The 24,880-nt window shown below is 40.9% G+C and overlaps 1 protein-coding gene and 1 long non-coding RNA gene across 3 annotated transcripts in view; one reads left to right on the forward strand and one right to left on the reverse strand.

The window, feature by feature from the left end:
- Positions 1-24,880, reverse strand: part of GYG1 (glycogenin 1) — a 75,763-nt gene that overhangs the window by 19,683 nt on the left and 31,200 nt on the right. The window contains exons 1-4 of one of the 2 annotated variants that reach the window (XM_045037467.1): positions 14,966-15,353; positions 12,505-12,640; positions 10,476-10,650; positions 10,029-10,191 (exon numbers count right to left, since the gene is read on the reverse strand). In XM_045037467.1, the coding sequence (XP_044893402.1) occupies positions 10,029-10,191; positions 10,476-10,650; positions 12,505-12,640; positions 14,966-14,972 (481 nt within the window). In that variant the 5' untranslated portion in view covers positions 14,973-15,353. Of the gene's footprint in view, positions 1-10,028; positions 10,192-10,475; positions 10,651-12,504; positions 12,641-14,965; positions 15,354-24,880 lie in introns of those variants that run through there. The other variant, XM_023260475.2, reaches the window with a different exon arrangement.
- On the forward strand, positions 1,910-2,594 carry LOC109491451. The gene is made up of 2 exons (XR_002144807.3): positions 1,910-1,968; positions 2,344-2,594. It is a non-coding gene; the product is annotated as an uncharacterized LOC109491451 (long non-coding RNA).

Here is a 24,880-nt window from a genome sequence, read left to right on the forward strand (position 1 = left end):
GTTTGAAGTCCAACTGTACCTTATCCATCTTCTGTATATCTCATCCTTTCTAAATACCCTCAGTCAACTCTATGGACCAAAGGTATTTGTAGTATAAATGTCTATGGAATAACTTCTTTGTATTAGGAGGCTCTGATAGCTCCCCATTCCTCAAGGGACAAACAGCTCAACAGAAAATCAAGATTTTACCCTCATAAGTTCTAAAGGACAACAAAGATGGCATCAGGATGTGCTTCACTGGTTACGTGAACAAGAGCAGAGTTTAGCTGCATTGACATATCAAAATTTAACATATTGAGACACAAAATATTAAACCCATTCATCAGAGGCTTACTTGGGATTCTACAAAGAGACACCCCAACTGTGGGCATAGACAGTGGTGGTTGAGGTACAGAGACCTAAAAGTTTACTAATTTACTTTTACATATAATAATCAAAAATAAAAGTTGAGAAAATGTTTACAGTTTTATTCATAACAGCATAAAAGTGGAAACAGTCCAAATGTCCTTCAACAGGTGTATGAATGTGATACCTCCATACAATGGAACATTACTCAACAATATAATGGAAAAAAGTACGGAAACCCACAGCAACGTAATTCAAGAGAATTATGTTGTATGAAAAAAATCCAGTCCTACAAAGTTACATACTACATTGTGCCATTTATAGAACATTCTTTACTTTACAAAATTATAAAGACAGAACTTGTGGGTACCGGCAGTTAAGGAGCAGGGAGATGAAGAGAAATGGCCATGACCATAAAGGGGGGAGAATAAAGGATCCCTGTGAAGGAACTGCTCTACTTCAACTGTGTTAGTGGTCACACCAAACTACACACATAACATTGCATAGAAAACGCACACACAAACATGTAAAACTGGCGAAATCTGAAAGGTGATGGATTCTATCAATGTCAGTGGAATTACGTAAGATGTTACCATTGGGGAAACTGGGTGAAGGGTACAGGGGGCCCTTCTGTATTGTTCTTACAACTGCATGTGTATCTACAATTCTCTCAAAATAAGCTTTTTTGAAAGTCTAAGGATTAATGTGCTTAAAATGCAAAATACAATCAAGAACTGTTAGTCATCAGACTCTAAATCCACAAAGACTATGGCTCCTTTTGCTTAGTACTGTAATTCTAGCACTTAGCAGAATGCCTTACACACGTAAGTTACTTAATGTAATGAATATACTTGATGTTACTTAATAGCAGAAAAGTTGAAAGAACCTGAATATCCCATTATAGCAGAATGGTTAGTACATTAGGATATTAACCACTCATGGGAATATTATTCAGCCATTAAAACTAACAGCTATAAAGATGATCAGTCCACCATGCAATATAATGATTTACAGTGACACACATCATTATAACTAAGACTATAAACACTCGTATTGGAAAAAATAAACAGTAATAGTATATAAGGTGATTGGTATTACACATATGCTCTCCCCATGACTTTTACTTAGTATAGTTTTATTACTTTTGTAATTTTATAACTTTAAAATAGCATAATGAAGGGCAAGAATGTGAATTGTGCTAAACCTTTTTCTTTCTAAATATTCTTTACGTGTTCACTTATTTTCATTATGAAGTATGAAGCTATCAAGAGAAAATTATATGTATAGTTTATAAAGAACAAAATTGTATGCTCAATTTAAAAACTTGTACATTACCAATGCTGTTTAAATTCTGTGTGTGCTCCCCAATCCAATCCCGCTACCCCTCCCCCAGAAGTAACTATTAATCATGAGTTTTTCAGATTTTTTAAATGTTTATTACTTTTTTTTTTTGACAGAGAGACAGTGTGAGTGGGGGAGGAGTAGAGAGAGGAAGACAACAGAATCTGAAGCAGGCTCCAGGCTCTGAGCGGTCAGCACAGAGCCCAATGAGGGACTTGAACTCATGAACCGGGAGTCATGACCTGGGCCAAAGTTGGACACTCAACTGACTAAGCCACCCAGGTGCCCCTGAGTTTTGTTTCTAATTATCTTGATATCCTTGGTTTTACCACATATGTATGCCCACACAACATATGTAGTTTCACTTGTTTCTGAAGTTTGTAAAATTGGGGATCATGCTATATATTTTCTACTAGTTTTTCTTAGAGCCACATTATAAGACCTTTTTGAAATTAAGCAATTCTACTGAAAAGGACCACTGAGTACATGCAGCACAATGAAGAAATCTAATTCCATGAAGGTCAAAATAGTAGTTGTAAAGCAGAACTTCCCAATCGGACAGGATGATCCTGGTAAAGAGGAATCAGAGCTGTTGATCCCTCAGAGCCCCTGGCCGGCTGCCTCTGGCTACAAAAGGCTGTTTCTGTTTACCCTCAGGTACCCTACAAACATCATCAGTCCCTCAACCATGTGCCACAGCAGGGCAGAGATGCCCTGTGGGGGACAGGCAACAAGAGAGATGAAACAGGCAGAGACAACTTGTGAGTCAGTGGAACCCATTCCAATCATCAAATCTTTAAACATGCAGCAAGGACCTTGAAACTTCCACGGCCACCAACTTCATTCTGTGACTACACAGGGTCAACTTTCAGCCAAAAATTGTGGATTAAAAACAGAATTGAACTCTGCCTGGAAGGCTGTAGCTTCTCATATGATTTTTAAGTTTAGCATTCCAAACCTCTTTTTCCAAATGCCCAATTCCATATTTCAAGGTCAGGCAAATAGATGTTTTAACTTCATCAGAAAAATCTGTTTAATGTTATCAATAGCTTCTTTTTAGAAGTCCATAAGAGCACAACTCAAAGCAGAATGCAAATCTAAGCACATCTGTGCTACAAAACATACAAGAGATGCGAGGAAGACGGCTAAATTTTCACTACAAAACCCCCAGGACTTTTTAGTCCAGTACATTTTAGTCAGACTTCCCGAGGCAACATTATTTATTCTGACAGGTTAAAATACTTTTAATCTCAATCATCTATGAACCGACAAACATGATTAACAGCTGTGATCCACCAGGCCAGGGCGTGGCAACACAGGTGAGAGCTAGAAAGGAAAAGGAACAAGGGACACATGGCACCTGTTTTGCAAACAAAAGCAAAGATCAGATTCTACATCATCCTTCCACCTGGCTACCCAAGTATAGTAATAACCTTATAACCACTTGGTATTTTCCAGGTCTTTTGACCAGGGTCATGAACTTGGTAACCATAGACACATCACAGCATTTATCAGTAACTCAGTCTAGTATTTTATAAGACAGAAATAGAGTGGAGTGCTGTCTTTCAAATTTGTGCATTTGTTTTTGTGCTCTTCCATAGTTTGTTGGCAGTTGTCTTGCCTACTGTGGGTAATAGGGAGGGTGGGTCAATTCTGGTTTAAACATGAAGGCTAGTAGCTCAGCCACAGGAATGTTCCCCCTAGAATCATCCTCCTCAAAGCGGTCCAGGTCTCTGCACCAGGAGCATCATCTGAGAGCTTGATAAATGCAGAATGTTAAGCCCCAACCCAGACCTACAGAATCAGAATCCACATTTCAGTTCCCAGGTGACTTCTTTGCATATTAGAATACATGAAGCACTGGTTTAGAATCTTTCAGAGAATGACTCTTTAAAAAAAAATTAACATTTTTAATTAAAAATTTTTTTTAACGTTTATTTTTACAGAGAGAGAGAAAGAGAGAGCATGAGTGGGGGAGTGGCAGAGAGAGGGGGAGACACAGAATCTGAAACAGGCTCCAGGCTCCGAGCTGTCAACACAGAGCCTGATGCGGGGCTCGAACCCATGAACCATGAGATCATGACCTGAGCTGAAGTCGGGCACTCAACTGACTGAGCCACCCAGGCGCCCCTCATTTATCTTTGAGAGGGACAGAGTGAGCACAAGTGGGGTAGGTACAGAAAGGGGGAAAGAGGATCCGAAGTTGGCTCCACGCTGACAGCAGAGAGCCAGATGTGGGGCTCAAACTCATGAACCTTGAGATCATGACTTGAGCCAAAGTTGGATGCTCAACCGACTGAGCCACCCAGGTATCCCAGGGAATGACTTCCCCCTTTTTTTTTTTTAAACTCTTACCAGAGAATGCAATGCTCAGTGTCGTTTCTATAGAAAATGTCTGAAGTTATATAAATTTGGTATAGGCATTATGAATAGGATGCTTAGTAAGAGAAGTTTCAGCTCTCAAATGGTTCTCAATCTCATAAAGGAGCACAGGAGCAGACACTAAGCAAATAAAGTAAAATATACTTAATATTATAAGAAATATAGGCAAGTGCTGAAATGAAAATGTGACTCACTTGTTAATACTGACTTCTACAATATACTAATATCATTTCTGCCTACCACAAACATGCCAAGGATTATAGCTTATGAATGGCCCAGATCTTGGGGATATTTCCATGAGGTTTACCAAAGATGAGAGGATTAACCCCAGGTAGTTCATGGAAATCCAGGCACTTGAAATTTGGGTTTATCACTGCATCTCACTGGCCTCAACCCATTTAAGTCAAGAAAAATTGATTTTTACCACTTCATTATAGCTTTTTTTTTTTACTTCTTTTAAAGAAAGATTCTTAATCAAGATGTTAAAAAATATAAAAATGCAAGGAAGCGTTTATTCTTAGCTTAAATTTTACTTTCTCAATTTAAGGCAGGTCCTCCTAGTGTAGATTTGCTTAGCATTCTGAATTTATCAGAATCACAATTACATGATTATGTGAGTTATGTAATTAGTTATTCAATTCCTGTAAGGTCTCCTATAAGCTTTATAGAGGCAAGGATAAAAGTCAATTATTTACCAGTCTACTGCTGTCCATTAAATTCAGCATCTTGCCCAGATTAGTAAATTATGTAAATGCTGAATGGACTACCGACATGTAGCAAGTAACACTTCCAAGAATTCTTCCAGACTCACAAACCAATGCAAGACCATCAACTGTGCAGCTGATTTAAAAAGACAAAGTACTTCTAGATACTGTGGTTCACTAGAGAAGAGCAGTAAGCTGTAGAATACAGACTAGTAAGCAGTAACTGTAGTCTACTTGTGGTAGACTTGAGCTTCCATTTCTTTATCTGTACAATGCAGAATGTATCAGCTGTGCACCACTCAGAGGAAGGAATTTTAAGTAATTAATCTGTAATAAGGGCTGTGTAATAGACATTCTCCTCCATCCTGTATCATTACCAGGGTACATTTTTGTGAATGCTGCAGTATGGACTAGTGGGGAGAGAAGGAAGCACACGTACACACACACCCCAGCTAGAGAGTCAAGGAACACTGTCTGGTTCAGACCTGGCTCTGCCAGCAGCTAAGGAACACTGGGCAAGCTGCTGTCCTGAATCATTATAGGAAGTTCCTAGTACTAGTCATACAGCAGGCCCTCAATAATTACCTGTTAAATGAGTACATTAATGAGTGAGTGGGTGAATGAGTACCCTCACAGGACTGTTGAGAAATAAGTAAAAAAAGGAGTACGACCAGTAGAAGAGCCTGTACATACTAATACGGACCATTAGTCCTTTCCTCCTCCTCAGTTTCTCACGGGGTTTATGATCTCTGCTGGTTACAAGGCTAGAGACAAACAGATGGCTAACTTAAAAGAAATACTCAAGGGTACAATGAGATAAAAATAGCTCTTGAGAAAAAAACATGCGTGCTCATTTGTCTTGATATTACATGTCATGACTTTTGCTTTTTTCACTTGAATTCAAGACACTTATTACTCGATCAATTAAATGATATAAACGCAAGAGAACGGAGTAATTTTCAAAGCAATTGATGAAATACCCTAAGGGCCACAAGCAGCCTAGTGTTTGGGCAGCTGGTGCAAGCCTCCAGGCAGCTGTCAAGGTAGAACCCATCAAGTCAGCAAACCAAGTGAGGCACACTTGAATTTCTGAGCTCATTTGGGTTGAACAAGACAAGTGCTATCTGGAAATACCTCTCACCTTGATTCCTTTTTTGGGCAGGTCCAATCTGAAGCCTAGGTAACTTCAAAGATTAATAGGAGGTCAATTTTACAATTTATAAGAATGTAACACCAAATCTTTTGTTATAAATTATTTTAACAACTTTTCATACTCTCTTGGTTTACTACATCTCTAAGCAGAGAAAAAAGGTCTTCTAGTTTAAGGGTCTCAATGACCACTCAGGATATGGAACATGTAGGTAGAAGGATCTCACAGAGGATCTTGGATTCTACTTAAAGTAAAATCATAGCTAATATTCTACTTCCAATTTATTGTCTCCCATTCTTTCTGAAAATTCAACCATAGACCAAAATTTCATTATTCCAAAAACAAGTTTTGGGTGTTTAAGTTACAGTAACATAATCTCCAAATTTTTTTAAAAAGAACATTCCAAGTTGGAAAATATGAATTCCTCTTTTTGACTTAGGTTTTTGAAACTAACACATACAGATAAAATTTAACAGACAGTAATTATCAAACACTAAACTCTTCAACCGCACAAGTACTCTTAATTTAGGCAGCTTTAGAGTAACAGAAAAGAAGCCTCAACTTGCATTCAGATTGGTTTCAAGAGCCAAGTGCATCATCTTCGTCGTACTTGAGTATGTAGAGACAAAACTGTCGCTTAGTATTTAATATAATCGCTCTCTTCCTCTCATTGCTGAATTAACCTGATCATGTCACGCTCTCGAAAATGTTAGTGCATATATATTTCACAACAGCCATTGTTCAACTTTCAGGAAACATGTAACGTCAGCTATGATGTAAGTGCCAAGACAGTCTGCAAATACAAACGGTATAGAACTTAGACGCTTCATTACGGAAAATCAGACATCAGTCATGAATGAGGTGTGCAAGTCACTCATAAATTCTAATACTCTATTTATATTTGGAAAGAAAAGTCAAAGTGTCTAGCGCGATTGCCATTTTAGGGTTATTCTCTTGGCCAGAGGCCCTGGGGCAGGGGCGGGGGAGGTAGTAATTAGAGGGCTGGTGATTAGAAGTATGACAGTCACATTCCTCTGCATTAGAAGGGCTGGGAAAGCAGCTGCCAACACTCAGCCATCAGCAGCCTGTGTGGCTTGTCAGCGGACACCAGGCCCTATAGTTTTTGCTGAATGTATGCAAGAGATTAAGCAGGACTTGCAAGATATTCAGACTAAGATACAATCACCTACAAATGGGTTTTCTTTAGTACCAGTCTAAAGATGCTGGGTCCTAAGCCCCCTGTGGAGTAAAAATAGGGGATGAAGGTGGATGGTGAATACTTATGGAGATTAGACAATGTGAAAGGAAACATCTGAAAACGTTCCTATCTCAGTGCCTAGGACAGAACATCTAAACAAAATAGGGCAAAGCACTGAAAATCTGAAGCAAAGCAAGGTTACCACTGTCATGAGAAAGAGATGTAGCTCACAAAGAAATGTTACGTGTAAGTCTAGTAAGTCTTTATGTCGTACAGGTATTAATTCAATAGGACAGTAAACTTCTCCAGAGTGGAACAGGCTTCCACAGTATGTTGTGAGCTTTCTTTGGGAAGTAAAGCTTAACACAACATGAAAACTCCCTTTCATTTAAGAGCTGCTAGTCTTCTGTTGAATTTAAACATATTGAGAATAACTGTCAGTTTCCATCTGCATAACTGAATTTTCAACTCCTTTGGTTAAGCATTTCTATTAACAGAGAAAACTCTATCCTTTGCCACCAACAAGCCAGGAAATGGAACACCTTAGAGAAAGACCAGCTCCTGGAAACCTTGCTGAAGACTAAAATATGCTACCAGGCACACAGGGAATCTCTCAGTGGTCTCAGATTCTGGCTGAAAAAGCAGAAAGTGCTTTCTAGTTGAGCACTTTTCACACATTCTGGCTTCTTAACAAAGAATTCAACTCCTCTAGTACCTCCTGTATCTCAAACAAGGTAGATGATCCAGATTGGTTTTTACAAGTTAATCAATTAGTTTTATATGCTAAAACCGTAACCTGGTACAGGTACCAGGTTTGGTACCCAAATTCTCAACTCTCAACAAAATCTAGTAGTACTCTTCTGGATTAGAAATTGAATGGATTCTCTTTACACTATTACAATCATTGGGATTTCAGGCTGCTCCATCTACTTGAGAATGCAGTGTGTTTACTGCAGCGGAGAATTTACACTAATTTTCTGGCATATTTCCCTACTTCCTTCAAATCTGAGCAGAGGAGGTGAAGAAAGCTGTATTTTGCCAGGAAGGTTAACAGTGGACTTCCTCTGAAAGTACACTCACCTTCTTCCTTTTATGGCAAAGGTTTTAGTAATAGCAGCACAAATAGGGAACGTGTGTTTTGAACTCAAATACTAATACACTTTTCATTACTTATATGGAGCTAAAAAAAGTCCATCAGAAAAGAAGTTGCATTTGGCCCTGACCACAGTGAACGTTCAACATGTTATCTTTACTTAGGGTGCTTAACAGAAGACTGCACTTTTCAGATGCTGCCATTCATTACAGTTCACATATTCCTGCTCGTGGTTCTAGAGCATGCAGTGTCTTGGCCTAGCACAAAGTTTCTCAGCCTTGGCACTACTGACATTTGGGGTCTGATAATGCTTTGTCATGGGTCTGCCCTGTGTGTTGTAGGATGCTGAGCAGCAGCCCTAGCCTCTACCTGTTAGATGCCAGAAGCACCCTTCTTCCCAGCTGTCACAACCCAACAGGTCTCCAGACGTTTCCAAATGTCCCTTGGGAAGCCAAAGCAACCCCACGTGGAGAGCTCCCGGTATAGAGCATAAACTAGCCAAATTATGACTCAAGATCGAGACTTAAACTTTCTTATTTTCAGTGACATTTCAAAAGCTGCATATCCCAAATCCTCAAGTGACCATTTTCTGTGAGTAGCAACAACAAATAGCAACCCAATTTCAGTTCTTTGTATACCTTTAAATGTTTTAACTTCAGCAATCTGACAAACTTTTAATCTTTTAGTTTAAAACAAGCAAACTGGAGATTTTGACTTTTAACTCTATAACTAGTTAATGGAAATGAACCTTCCTATCTATATTGAGGGCTAAACCCAAGGTCAAATGAAGAAAGCTGTTTCCCCTAGTTTCAAAAGATGTACTCCCTGCAAATCTCAGATCTGCTCTTGGAGAGGAGACAGGGAAGAAAGAATCCCCTGGAGCCAAGGCTCTGCTTCAGGGCTCAGGGCTCTTTGCCACGATGTCAAGTATCTGACAGTAAGTCACTGCTGAGAAGGCTTCGTCTTAGAGCATACCCTTCATCTTTGATACAACTGGCTTTCCTCTTTATTCAAAAGATCCATCAACATTACTGTTAGACCTGCTTTTGTCTTGGGATGGTTTGTTGTTGTTAAAAACAAAAACAAAACCAGATTATTTCAGAGACTGGCCTGAAATGGAAACAGATCTAATTCATTCGATTAAATTTCTCAAAAGGATGTGGGGCCTTAAATCCACAAATAGCCAGGACCTTTCTACATATACGTGTAACTACAGATACACTTATACATTATGGAAAACAGATGCTGACCTTGCCAATGTTTGATTCTTTGGCCTTGCAAACACCACTCTGACGTGCAGCCTTATAGAGAATGAGAACTTGGAGACAAAGATTAATCATGTAAAGTTTCTATCTTCTTTTTTGTAATGTTTCCCAAGAGAATGAGAGCCAAATTATCAGGCTTATTCCTCCAATTTCCACAAAGACAATGCTTGGTCCTCCTGTTAGCTCTTCCAATTAAGCTTTCCCGGGTTTCAAGATAGTTGTTAAAGCTTTTGATTTAAGAATAGTCTTTTGAATTCTTAAATAACCATGGTTCATTTATCATACTCTAACTTAGATACAAGAAAGCCAGTTAAAAGCAGGTGTGTAAAACTGCCTCTCCTCGTTTAGGTTAATCCCATATACTTAATAGAAGAAAGAGGCATGTATGCGAACACACAACAGTATTTTCCAACAAAAACAAATCAAAGTGTTTACTACATCTCATGTGTTGCTGTCTTCCAGGCATAAGAAATCATAGCAATTAGATCCCAGAGAAGAGCAGCTCCTAGAAGTTACTAGCAGCTCAAATATAAAGATAACAGACACATACCATCGAAACTGCCCTGCTCGGAAGCAAGGTGCAACAGCTGATTGTAGGTTTCAACTGAGGGCTGATAAACAAAGACTCCAGAATTGAAGCAGTCAGGCCACCCTGGGTCTGGTGCCGCCGACAACTCTTCTCTCTCAAAAAGATCATCAATATTTGCTAGGACCTAATTCAAAAGGGAGATGGGAGAGGAAGCATTACAGATATGTTCTGCCCCAGCATACTCTTAAGTTCTCCCTAAGTTATCCAACACAAAAGATGCAATCTGCTGCTGATCTTAACCATTCGGATGACAGCTGTAAGGCAGCCTGGGCCAACTCTCCTTCATCACCTGATGCTTTTAATGAGTGGCTTTATCTGAACTTTACAGTCGAGTCTTAAGAGCGTTCCTCAAATGCCTAACTGGTCTCAGTTACTATATACATCTTTTCAGTCATCAGACACACTCACCAGAGTATCTGCATCCATGAACACACATTTTGAATACTGTGTAAGTGACCAGCAGTGGAGTTTAGTTAACGTGACACCCAATTCAGGCCTCCTCATTAAGGTTAGATGAGCAGAATCGCCACTGTCTAAGACATCTACTGTGAGGACTTCATCGAAGATGGTCTCTAAAACTTTTCTGTCAAGATAAAATCCAGAAAACAGCGCGCTTAGGGTCTTTTCAGACAAGTAACAAGTAATCCATTATTGCAGCCTTATTAGTCTATCCGTCAATTACTAAAGCCATCTGTTACTTTGATATACTATCTTAAATAGGTCTTAATTTACTTCAGGCCAAACTGTATTAACTTGCGTATGTAGTTAACATCACTAATAAAAATTGCTTTGGTGAGGCTGAAACGCTGGTCTTAAACTTTATTACAGAAGTTTCCTAATTTTTATTATACCACTGAATGCCAGGCAAATTGTAGCAACAGCCTGTCAAAATGGGACTCCCATTTGGAAAGAGCACATCTTTACAACAGACTATGTATTTAACAATGATACTTCATTAGAATGGATGCTTGCTGGCTACTGCATGTTTTTATAAATGATGCTAAATGCACAGAATACCTGCAGTGAAGCCTACAACTACCCATTTTCGCTAAAGCAGATGACAGAACTGTGTGTCCCAAAAGAAGTTAAAGGACTCAGTTATTCAGTTGCCAAGCTTTAGCACTGAATATAACCCACACTTATATGCTTAGCACTTCTGGCATGGTGAGAGACTCACTGTGGTTTGTGATGTACAACACTCCTCCGTCCCCAAAATTAACTCAAGATTTATTTTAGAAAGCAATGTTGAGGTGGGTTAAGTGGGGGTATACTTTCGTAAAACACTAGGCTCAGCACAAGGGAACACATATGATAAAAAGATCATTCAAAGTTTATAACAATATGAAACATGCAGAACAAAACTGGTGTTGTATTATCTGTCCCCAAGCTGTAGAAAAATATGTTCTAATTCACACAGTAAACTTGATCTTTTTCAAAATAAATGGTCAGTGGAGCTATTTTCCACAGCAAAGGGGGATCTAAGACTCCATCTGTCTTCTTACACACATCCTCACTAAATAGACTGCCAATTAGGACATACACATTAGGAAACAGTCTTTTTGGCATTTTCCTAAATTACCCTTTAGAAACAAGGTTAGTATTGAGATTATTTATATATACATAAGTGGTGTGTGTGTGTGTGTGTGTGTGTGTGTGTGTGTGTGTGTAATGCCTTTTCAGAGATCCCTGGCATGTGCTTACACATCTTGTAAGAAGTTGCAAGAAGTGCATGTTCAATTTCTAAGACAAATAGAAAAACTAAACACCATACAGAGCTGTAAGTGTGCCCAGATATTTTTGTAGTATTAGGATCTAGGCAGTTCATTCAAATACTTCAAAATTTAATATCAACAAATCAAAGTGAACTAACCCAATCACAAGCAGTGTGTCCCCCAATCCCCACCCCCAGGAGGCTCACTTAGCATAATCCTTAGTTCAGAGAACCCTTTGGCAAATATTCTAGTCTATTAAATGGTAAATGAAGGTCTTTAGGTTACAAATGTCAACTGACAATGGAGAAAAATGCTCCTTACTTTCAGTCACCTAGAGGTTTCCCTAGTTGGGAACAGGAAACAAAGTAGTCCTGCTACATTTGGGGAAAGGAATGTAAGTGAAGTGTGACCACATAAAAGGAATGCCTGGACTAAAACTTTCACTCAGGTCATCCTAGAAAACTTGCTTACTGGAGAGGCCTTCTCCCAGCTGGAACCAGTTAAAGCATGGGTCAGAATAGCACCTCCCAGAAGGAAGATCAGTTGGAATATCTCCCAAGAGCTAGGAAGAGGTTTCAGATCCAGGAATCCTTCACTCAGCAACTCTGATCCTTCTCCACCTACGGCTCAACCCCTGGAATGGGAACGGCCTCAATACCCACTGACACCAGAAGTGGGGTAAGGATGTGGGAGCCCCACCAACAGCTAAGCAGGGAGGTCCTCACCTCATGGAGTCCGAGACCTGCGGTGTGGCAAGCACGACCAGCTTCCTGGTTGTCCTGTGCTGTTTCAGAGAGGAGCCCAAGACCAAGGCTCCTTTGGCATAGGCATCGTTTGTGGTCAGTGTCACAAAGGCCTGATCTTAATACAAAGAGAAAAAAAAAACCACACTCATTATAATATCCTACCCCAGGAGTCTTTTCAACCACTAACTTGGGAAAAATTAGCTCCTCTGAGATCAATTTCCTTTGTTAATGAAGGAGCAGCCTCTTTGGGAGTGGGGGAAGAACCTAAATGATCACTTTAAGACTAACTCAAGACCATTCTTTGGCAGAAACACAGGCCAAGTTATAAAAATTAAATCCAATTTAGAGTTCGAACATGCAAAATTCTCAGACTAAATGGTAGCTTAACACCAGGTGAACCTCAGGCAATTAACAGGTGGTAATGAAGAAATCAAGAAGTACATTTTCTGTTTCTCCTACAAGTATTTTCAGCCAAGCACAAATCCAACTAATGACCTCAACTCAGAGCACCTGAAAGCAGAGGCTATATTCTTCATTCTGATGCTTAGGCTTCTGCCAAGCCTCGGGCTTTACAGACTATTTCCTCAACCTGGAGCAAAGGCTCCCACACCACCCACCACATCTCAACAGTCACTTTGAGTTTCTGCTCAAAAATCACCTCCACAGGCCTTCCCTCCTTGGTGCTTCTATCTGAACAGTGGCCAATCACTGTTAATTGGATTTAGGGACCACTTCCTAATCACAAATAAACCTGCTTCCTTTTCCTCGGAGAAGCAAGCAGCACCCTTACCCTGCACCCTGGGACCCCCTCCCCCAACACACACACTCAATAATCATTCAGTCGCCAGAAGGGAAGGCAAATACACAGATTATTCTTCCTACTGAACAAGCCCCTCCCTCCCAAGACCACCAGCCCAGCCTTTAGGATTTCTCCAGTTCTTCCCTGGGAGGAATCTGGGGCACACTCTATCTCTAAGGGGATTTTGGCAAGTTGGTAGGCATCCAAATGTATAGGATACATTTGGCAGGGGTCACCTGGGACACTCTGTCCAACCAAGGAGTTGGGACATTTCATCACGAAGTCATGCGCTTTCTCATTCTCCCCTTGCCCATTTTCCAATGTGGAGGCTAGAGGCAGAGCAAATTCCATGGAGAAGTGGGAGAAAGCTGTAGGTTATCAAAGGGGCTAGCACATGAGCCAGCCTCTAACCAGAGGGCATCTTCATACCCTGTTGGACTCTCTTCCCAAACAGGCTCACTATTAAATTGTAGAAAACTGGTGTCCCCCAACACCTCAAGGGCCATGGGCTTCCTGCCTAGTCACATTGTAGGAAAGTTCAGAACAATGACACCTGTCACTTGACATCCCCATCAATGTCTGCCTTTACTTGTTCCTTAAAACCATCGTTAAGATGGCAACATTTCAGGCAGTCGGTCCAAGAGTATTTAATATGGAGGGGCGGAGGGGACGGAGGTGGGATAATGACTAATGTTTTAGCTGAAAGGCAGTCCTGATTCCAGGGGAACCTGGATAAGAGCTTAATAAGGTAAACAGGATTTAAAGAAGGATATGTATGATATCCAAAACGAAATACAGGACAAATGCTTAAAAACATAAGCTGGAACACCCAGCAAACATTACAAATGAACAGAAGAGACCAATGACAGTTGGGCAGAATATAACCCAACTCTGGGTACATCTGCAATCTTTTAGCAGTTCAATTGCTGTAACAACCACGCGATTAGCCTCGTCAACATTAGAAGGACGGGTTATCTTGGAGCTTCTTTTTCTCGGGGCAGAGTCGACCCCTGCAACAAGTGGGCCGGCGCACGCCCACCGCACGGGGCCCGCTCCCCCAGGGCACTCCCCTGGCTCTGGCTTTCCGCAACCCAGCCCCAAAGGCCTAAAAATAGTCTCAGCGTGGCGGCCAGCGCCCGGGCCAGGGCCCGGGCGGAGGTGCCGGGCCGGGGCCGCAGGCGTCCCCGTCTCGCGGCCGGCCCTTCTAGGTGTTCCTGCTTGTGGGAGGCGGGGGCGGCCGCCCACGATCGCGCCGCGCTCCGGGGCTCGGGACTGGCGCCCCCAGGAGCCGGCTCCCCACCCCCACCCAGCCCCGCCGCAGCTGCTCCGCCCGTCCGCCCTTCACGGCGAGAGCAAGAGGAAGGGCACGGAGACGGAAGCAGGAGCGGGGGCTTCGGCAGAGGGCCCAGGGCCCGCCAGGCTGCCCCCCATGACGGCGCCCCGGGCTCCAGGCGGCAGCTCCAGCGCCAGGGGCGGCCGGGCAGCGGCTGACGCAGGAAGCGGCACGCCCGGCTGCAGCCAGCCTGCAACTTTGCGGCGGTCCTAGTCTTGCCGGCAACTCCCCCGAGGCTGAGGGGCGGGGAGACGGCGCGGGACTGAGAGTCGGAGGTCCGGGGGGCGGTGGGCGGCGAGGCGCGTTACCTGTCATGGTGCTGCCGGGTAGGGGCGGGCGGCCGCCGCAGCCGCAGGTTGGTGGCTGAGAGAAGCCGGGCGCCGGGAGGGAGCGCGGCCAGCGAGGAGGCGCGGCGGGAGCTGAGCGTCCGCCCGGAGCGCTCTTATAGCGGCTGTCACGTGGCCGCGCACGCTCCCCGCGCCCGCCGGCATCCTCCCAGCTGAGCGGCCGGCCCGGGTCCCCTGCCAGCCCCAGCACCTTCGGGGCTGGGCCCGGGTCCAGCTCCCTGGCACCTCTGGTCCTGCTCCCGAGGGGCACCTGCCTGGGACCTCGTGCCTCCGCATCCCCCACTAGACCGGGGATTTGGAGCGGGACTTTGGGACCGAGCGTGACATCAGCAGCACCAACTCCTGAAGAAGCAGCCTCGGGTTAGAGAACCCTAAGACACAAAAACCGACGACCACTGTGGTCACAATCATTCACTTGAACTGTTTGAAATAAAGTTTAAATTTCACTCTTTTCACCTACTAATCAAATTACAAATCAGCCTCTGTAAACATTTCTCAGTGTTCTCACAATGGTTTTGTGGCTTTGACTGACAAATGAATGAAACTTCACTATAGGATTTACATTCTTGGAGCCCTCTGCATCGATTAGATAGTATTTCATTTTAATCCTTATATCAGCTCGATGAGGTGGGTATTACAATACTCATTTTACGGATGAAGAAACTGAGTTGCAGAAGGGCGACATTACTTGCCTGTGGTCATTTCACTAAGTGGAGAAGGTAGGCAGTTTGGTTTACAGAACTGACCCTTCCTGCTAGTATGGCCATGACATTTCTGGTACCTTGGTGCCCTAAAAAGTTTAGCAAATTATGGTAACTGTTGTTGGGTAATGTACTTGTTTAGGTTAATCTGTTTCACAAATCATTTCTCTAGGAAGTTGAGAAATGTCTCTCTATTGTGATCACACCCTTCTCCTCTCACCATCCCCTCCACCCAGTCCAAATATACCAGGAAAGGAGCAGGTAGTACATTTCTCTGCAAATATTAGTTGCCCTGTAAATGCTGAATGGGAGCCAAATAGGAAATTACCAACATCCATTCAAAAAATGAAATATATTCTTAAGAATAAGCATTCTATTGCAAAGGTGGTATTACTATTTCTTATAAATTATCTCACTGTTTCCTCAAGTGTAGGCCTGGACCTCCTATATCAGAATGCTTAGGGCACTTGTTAAAATGTTAAGTTTTGGTCCTAAGTCCAGACCTCCTGAATCATTTTTTTATGTTTATTTATTTATTTTGAGAGAGAGAGAGGGAGGGAGAGAGGGAGATTGAGCAAGTGAGGGGCAGAGAGAGAGGAACGAGTATCTCAAGCAGGCTCCCCGCTGTTGGTGCAGAGCCCCACATGGGCTCCACCTTATGGGCTCCACCTCATGAACTGGAGTGGAAATCAAGACTTGGTCACTTAACCAACTGAGCCACCCAGGTCCCCCTGAATCAGAATCTTTTTTTTTTTAATTTTTTTTTTCAATGTTTATTTATTTTTGGGACAGAGAGAGACAGAGCGTGAACGGGGGAGGGGCAGAGAGAGAGGGAGACACAGAATCGGAAACAGGCTCCAGGCTCCGAGCCATCAGCCCAGAGCCCGACGCGGGGCTCGAACTCACGGACCGCGAGATCGTGACCTGGCTGAAGTCGGACGCTTAACCGACTGCGCCACCCAGGCGCCCCCCCCTGAATCAGAATCTTAAGGGCAGAACCCAAGAATCAGCATCTTAATTATCATCTTCCAGGAGACTCTCTTGAATCCTTCCCCTTCCTCCAACCCCACCCTGGCATGGAGACCACTGATGCACTTGGGAAGACATCCTGGTTAGCTGGCTTTATTAACTTCCTTTGCAGAAAGTAGAAATGGGGGGTGGGGGGGTGGGGGGCAAAGGTACAGTGCATGGGTTTCCATATATTCAAACCCTGTGGCTTTAGAAGAGTTGGCACTCTTTAAGGAATATGAAGCCTGTACTTGAACTGTACCTACCCGGGAGAGGGAAAACAGTTGTATTTAAGGTCTAGATTGTTTCTTTCCATGCTGGTAGGTGGACCTGGAACAGTGAGGTTTTCATCTTTCACTCAGGAACTGTGCTGCTATTAGTGACTTTTTTTTTACCACCTACTGCTTGACAGCTAAGTGTCCAGGCTGGGCTTTCACAAACAGTGAAGCTGGGCCCAAAAGGGCAAAGCCAGGAGGAAGGTCTGGGGACAACTAGAATAGCAAGGAAGCTTTCCTAAGGAACAAGTTCCCCTCTCTCCATCCTCCAGGATGTTTAAGTAAGATTGGTCACCACAGCCTTCTTTCCTGTGTTTCATGCATATTTGCAGTGAGAAAAAGTGTATAGCTTTCCCCATTTTATATCAAATAGGGGCATTTTGAGGTTGCTACAATGCTGTCTCAACCAAGATTGCTAATAGCGGCCCACTGCCTAGTTTTCCTGAGGCTGCTCTACATTGAGGGAGGAGGGCAACGCCTCTCAAACTGTAATGTACACACAAATTGGGGAACTTGTTAAAATACAGATTCTGACTCAGTAGTTTGGAGTGGACTTCCTGGGTGATATCCAGGTTGGGGACCATTTTGAATAGCAAGGTGTTTGAACATTCGGGTTGTAAGGATTTAGAAGCAGTGGATAGACATACATTTAGTGAGACAAACATTTGAGAATTTAATTTGTTAACTTTTTTCTGGTGAAATTTGTGTAGCAGAATTTCTAAATCCTAAAAGAAAGATTTATATAAGTTTAAAAAGAAAAGCTACATGAGTACTAGTAACTATTAACATAACTATTAACCATTTAAACCTATGCTCAATGTGTATATTTAGCATGGTTGGTCCACAATTCATTTTTAGTTAGTTTTGGAATGCATTATGTAATTTTTTTTGGCAGGATGCTTACCTTCCTAATTATGTTTTGTTTAAGATAATGTTGAAATCAGTTTGCATTCCCTTGAGCACACACTCTAATTGATGGAGGAAGCAACTGACCTGGAAATGTATTGCAGAGCAGAGGACGACCTGCTGGCCCAAGACACAAACAGTTCCCATGGATAGTCCATGAAACAGATACACCACATCTGGCTAGACACAGGAACTAACTAGTTAACTAACTATTTAAAATTTTGCCCTTAATTGGTAACACACAAAATCTGCACCCAGAATTGTTGCCAGTGATTCCAATCGAAAGCTTATTCAAGAAATATTATCCCGGGAGGCCCAAAGTTGTTCATTCTTCACTTGAATGAAACTGGAGTCTCAAACTCGACAAGTTGCAAGGACCTGCTGACTAGTTACAATGCCTTTAAAAAATTACTGAGATGTAATTCACATACCATAAAATTCAGCCATTTAAAGTATACAATTAGATGGCGTTTAGTATATTCACAGAATTGTGCAAATATCATCACAGTCTAACTTTGGAACATTACACCACTCAAAAAGAAAACTATAGCTATAAGCAGTCACTCCTTGTTCTCTCTTTCCCTAGCCCTCAGCAATGACTAATTTTTCTGTCTCTATAGATTTGTCTAGAAAGATTTGCCTATATGTGGTCTTTTGTAACTGGCTTATTTCACTTCCATATTTTCATGGTTCTTCCATGTTGTGGTATGTATCAGTGTTTTATTCCTTTTTACTGCCAAATAATATTTCATTATATGGATATATAACATTTTAGTTATTCATTTCATGAATAAACATGCTGACGAACATTTGGGTAGTTTCCACTTTTCAGCTATTACAAATAATGCTGCCATGAATATTTGTGTTCAAGTTTCTCCTCACTTGTTCTCTCTCACTCTCTCTGTCTCTCTCTATATATACATATGTTTTAAATTATATAGTGAGGTATATATTTATTTATATATAATATATATTAATCTCCTCCTGGATATATACCAACCATAGAATTGCTGGATCATATGGTAACTCTATCTTTAACATTTTAAGATGGCCAGACTGTTCTCCAAAGTGCCTGCATCATTTGGCATTACCCTTGGAATGAGAATTTCTTAGCCAATATTGTCTTGTATTATAGCTGTCCTAATGGGATTGGAGTAGTAAGTATCTCGTGGTGCATTTGATTTGCATTTCCCTAGTGACTTACAATGTTGAGCATTTTTTCATGTGCTTATTGTCCCTTTGCATATCTTCTTTAGAGAAATGTCTGTTAAAACACTTTACTGATTTTTAAATTGAATTCTTTTTTTATCATTCAGTTGTAAGAGTTCTTTATATATTCTGGGTACAAGCCCTTATCAGATATGTATGAATCATGATAAAGATTATAAATATATTATACATTTTTGTTTATAAATATATTATAATTATATATATACATATGTGTGTGTGTGTGTGTGTGTGTGTGTGTGTGATTTGCAATATATCCTCCTATTCTGTGGGTTGACTTTTTGACTTCCTTGATAGTATTTTTTGGTAGCATAAAAGTTTTAGATTTCTACACAATCCAATTTATTTATTTGTCTTTTTGCTTATGCTTTTGGTGTCATGTCTAAGAAACCACTACCTAACTCCCCATCGTGAAGATTTGCCCTTACGTTTTCTTCTAAGAATTTTACAGTTTTAGCTCTTAAATTTAAGTCTATAATCCGTTTTGTGTTAATTTGTGTGTATCACATGACATGGAAGTCCAACTTCCTTCTTTTGCATGTGAATACTGAATTCTCCCAGCACCATTTATTGAAAAGACAATTGTTTCTCCTTTGAATGGTCTTGGCACCTTTTTTGAAAATCAGTTGAACGTAAATGTGACAATGAGTTCTGGACTCATTCTACTCCACTGATCTATGTGTCTATCCTAATGCTAATTCTAGATTGTCTTCATTTCTGCAGCTTGTAGTAAGTTTGGAATTGAGAAGAGTGAGTCCTCCATTTTTGTTCTTTTTTCAAGATTGTTTTGGCTATTCTGGGTCACTTGCATTTCCATATGAATTTTAGGGTCAGTTTATTGATTTTCGCAATAAAAGAAGATGGGGTTTGATAGAGATTGTATTGAATTTTTAGATCAATTTGGGGGAACTGACCCCTTAAAAACTTAAGCCTTCTGATCCATGAACATGAGATGTTTTCTCATTTATTTATATCTTCCTTAATTTTTTTCAACAATGCTTAGTAATACATTGTCTTTTAAAACACATAACAAAATTAAAATAAATTACATCTGTTACTGGGGTGCCTGGGTGGCTCAGTCGGTTAAGCATCTGACTCCGGCTCAGGTCATGATCTCGTGGTCCGTGGGTTTGAGCCCCGCATCGGGCTCTGTGCTAACAGCTCAGAGGCTGTAGCCTGCTTCAGGTTCTGTGTCTCCCTCTCTCTTTGCCCCTCCCCAACTCACACTCTGTCTCTCTCTCTCTCTCTCTCAAAAATAAATAAAAATTTTACAAAATTTAATAAATTAGATCTGTTAGCTGTATAAACTCCACAGGCATGACAACTGATTTTCACATCTAGTAGAGACTCTAAATTTATATTCTTGACTCAAATGGGATTTTCACTGAGCTTTATACAAGGAACAACATTGTTTTGCTTCATGACAAGACAATCTTTACAAAATTCCACTTCGGCATTGTCATTAGTGACAGCTAACACTTACCTGATGCTAAGTTTTTTATACATGTTAAATCATGTAACCTGACCAACAATCTAATGAGGTAGATCGTCTCTAACCCCCAATATACAGGTGAGACACAGAACCTGCCTAACATTATACAGCTAATAATTTGTAGAGGTCCTTCCCACTGCTTGGTTATGTGTGTAGGTTGAATGCTATTCAAAAGCTGCAAAGGAGACGTGTGCAGTGAAAAGTCACTCCCCTGCCACTTTTTCCCTCCAGCTACCATGTTTCCCTCTGTAGAGTGGCATTATGTTCTTGGCTTTTTCTATGGATCGAGGATGCCACAGAAAAGTCACTGCGGCTTTTCCTATGTGCTGTTGATGATATTTGCTGTGTCCCACTGTTTCTTCTTTCAGAGGATCCATCGGAAAGCTTTCATCCTGGTCTTAGTATCAGAAAGAATGTTGCATCTTCTTAATAGTTTTTTCTTTATCTTGTAGACATTTTGAATCTTATATCTATACAGGTTTCCCCGTTTTTTGGTCCACTTGGAAACTCATGGCAAAAATTGCAGCTATTTCTAGTTTTTACCCTGTACTGACTTGTGCTTTAAGTTTTTCCCTCATTATTACCCTTGCCTCATTTATGAAGTGGATCCTTTGGAAGTGGGGGAGGCATGTTGAATTAATTAGTAAATAATTAAATGATCAGAGCTTTCTAGTGGGAGTAGAGCACAGAAAATGAAATTTCAGCTCAATTTGGGTGACTCTGGAGATTTTTGTAGTGGTTTGTCGGTAAAATGAAGATTCCATAAATTAGAGAGGCACGGTTGCTGATTCAGACATGGGAATAACTTTCTGTAATTAGTTTAAGATTAGTTAAAAAGACAAAGTAATTGCTTGATCTTTCAATCGTACTTTTATTACTTATTCTACCACTAACACGATAACAACATGGTAGGTGCTCAAAAAGCAGGAATAAAGTTGTCCAGGATCTCTAACCCTGGACACTTTGAATATATACCACCTTTAAAACTTTAGTTACCATATTTGTTATCTTTCAGTTTCTGGGTTAGTTTCTGGGTTAAATCCTTTAAATTAGTTGGTTATAAGACTAAAACTTAAGATAATCTCTTTGGCGGTCACCTTTTCTTTAAAATAAGCTTTATTACAGCATAATTTATATATAATAAAAATTACTTTTTAAAAGTGTACAATTCAGTGAGCTTTGACAAATATATACTATCATATGACCATCAGCATAATCACCCCCAAAACTTCCCTCTACTGCCTTTGTGGTTAATCCCATCCCCCTGTCTTGGCCCCTGGCAAACACAGCTCTGACTTTTGTCCATTTATCTTTGCTTTTTCTAGAATCTCATATAATTGCAGCCATACAGTATGTAGTCTTTTGCATCTGACTTCTTTTAGCATAAGGTTTTTGAGGTTTATTCATGCTGTTGAGTATCAATGGTTCATGCCTTTTTATGGCTGAGTAGAATTCTTTTGCATGCATAGACCAAGATGTATTTATCCATTCACTAGCAGATGGACATTTGGGTTGCTTCTACTTTGGGTTTTATGAATAAAGCTGCCATGAATACTCAAGTGCAAGGAGCAGGATTACTGGATTGTATAGTAGGGTATGTTTAAGTTTATAAGAATGGCAGTCAGCTTTCAGAGTTCATTGCCAAAACTGGATGAGTCACGAAGAATGGAAGTTATTGTTTTTTATATAAAGTTGATTATCTGATCTGAGGTCCATTCATAATACACTGAGAGGGCAGGGGACATAAGTCCCCACACGTATTACTGGAGAATTAACTTTCCTTTGGCATGCCAATGCCATCTGCTTCTAACTCTCCAGCATGTGTACACTCAGAGCCTCATCTGAGAAGGATTAGAGAAGATGACCCCAAAGTTCATTACGATTCAAAGACTTAGTGTCCTGTCGACTGTAAGCTTTTGCCTGAAGAGAGAATTCCATTGTCACCAAACCTCTAGGGCACAATATATATTATAGAAAGTACTCTCTTGTGGATTGTATCATTTGACCCTCAAAAAAGCCTATCAGGTAATCTAGCTGGATACATATTTTCACAAGGCCACTGGAACTCTAGCAATAATTTTATTCTTAAAAAAAAATTAAACTTCCAGCTTAAACAACAACATCAAAACTATAGGTTGTAGCAGGCGTCTCTGCACAGTCCTGAGCCCTCTTACATTACTGGACATCACCCAAACCCTCAGGCTCACCACGTCTCTGAGCTCAGTCCCAGCCTTGAACCTCCAAGGTGCGTGTGAGGTTGAGGGATGTCTGTTGAACACAGTGTTTAGAAACCCAAAAAGTTGTTTCGATTTTTCTTTTCCACCAGGCGAAAATGGCTTTCTTTGGTTCATGCAGAACTACTGTCCCTATATGACAGATGATATAACTGAAACTCAGAAAAGTTAGACAATTGCTCGAGGTCATTTGACTAGAGACTGGCATGTCTGGGTCTTCTTAAACTCCACTGCCTCCCTGGAATTTGAGTGGGAAGCAGAGCATTCCTCGGAATTTGGGACCTCAGAGACACTTGTTGCCAATTCAGGCAGTGTGTCAGAAAGCTCTCTCCAACTGCTTCTCCTTTTGAGACAGAGGAAATGGAGGAATGAATGAGGCACTGGATTTTTGAAGAAGGATCAAAAGGGGCAGAAAGTAGAAGACAGACAAATGTTGCAAGCAGCTTGAGAGAGTTTCTAGCCCACAAGCAGGCAGGGGAGGAGTGAGATGAAGTGAAAAAGAGCTAAGAAGGCTCCAAGGTCCTGAAAAAGCTGGTGTCAAAGGATACCGCTTCACTTTCGGTAACTCCTAAGCAGCTTCTAGAATAGTTCCAGCCGCCTCTTGTTCCAGGGAGGGGGCTCACCTGAACAAAGACTTAATGATTTCTTGGAATGTCCTAAACTCCTAAAATATCTTTATCCGTCTGGAGTTCCTTTTACGGAGGACAAAATATTTCATCTATAATTAGAGAGAAAAATAAGTTCTGGTTGAAGGAGAAGAGACATTTATTTGAAGAGCTAATTTTATAAGGCACAGTAAGGAATACATACTACATATATAATCTCATTTAATCTTTTCAACAGCCCTGTGCAGGAGATTTTATTAGCTCTATTTTGCACACAAAATGATGAAACTGAGGGGTTAAGAAACTGTTTACCTTTGGTGTGTGAATATGCCTTTTATGGGCCAATAAATAGATTCTGTGTCCAGAGGTATTTTTGTCATACATGAATACACACAGTTTTGCTTGAAATGATTACTGAAGATTTTTGAAAACAAGCTTATTATTAAAAAAAAAACTTCTTAATAAAGCAACATGTTTTCAGAAGATCCATTCATTGATGTATTGCTATTTTGCACACAGAGTAATTATGGTAACATATAATTCTTAGAATGATGAGTCCCTAGCGCTATTGTGGTCATTTATAAATTAAAGAGGTGTTTATATAGAAATAGACGTTTACTGAGTCCTGGCACTAAAATTTTTTAAGGAATATTTAAGGTTTTTTTCGAAATCTGTATTTTAAGGATTTTTTAAAAGTAAAGTCAGAACAAGTAACTTTTTATTATTCCACACAGATCAATATAGCCCTTGAGCTTTAAAATACTTCTTCACGGGGCACCTCGGTGGCTCGGTTGGTTAAATGTCCAACTTCAGCTTAGTCATGATCTTGCGGTTCATGGGTTCAAGCCCCATGTTGGGTTCTGTGCTGACAGCTCAGAGCCTGGAGCCTGCTTCAGATTCTGTGTCTCCCTCTCTCTCTGCCCCTCCCCTGCTCATGCTCTGTCTCTCTCTGTCTCTCAAAAATAAATAAATGGTAAAAAAATACTTTCTTACTTCTGTTTTGTTTTATATGGCTCTTAAACATATGCTTCTGGTTGTTTTCACTTTTGCTTCCGATGAACTTTCAAGTTCTTTGTTTTTGGATTTTTTTTTTCTTGGTGTGATAACCAGAAAAATCTTTGGCTCCCAAAGTTTTTCAGGTTATGTTCTGTTGGATGATTGAGATAAAAGTTTTGATTTGGATTTAAACAGCTCAAAAAATGTACTAAAATGTCTACCGAGTTAACTTTCATTGGCAAGTATTTAGGAAACATCATCTACTAACATCTATATTCCGGAAACAGATTTGTGATCAATAGTTTAAGGGCTGGGGGGTACACGGAATCTGTGCAGTGTGGACTGACCTTGAGCTGAAGATTTTTTTGCTGCCAGTACGCATCAGGAAAACCCTTCCTGCAGGCCAGGATCTTCCTTGACTACTACAGAGCT

Source organism: Felis catus, chromosome C2 (assembly GCF_018350175.1).
Source record: "Felis catus isolate Fca126 chromosome C2, F.catus_Fca126_mat1.0, whole genome shotgun sequence".
In the NCBI taxonomy this organism is placed as follows: Eukaryota; Metazoa; Chordata; class Mammalia; order Carnivora; family Felidae; genus Felis; species Felis catus.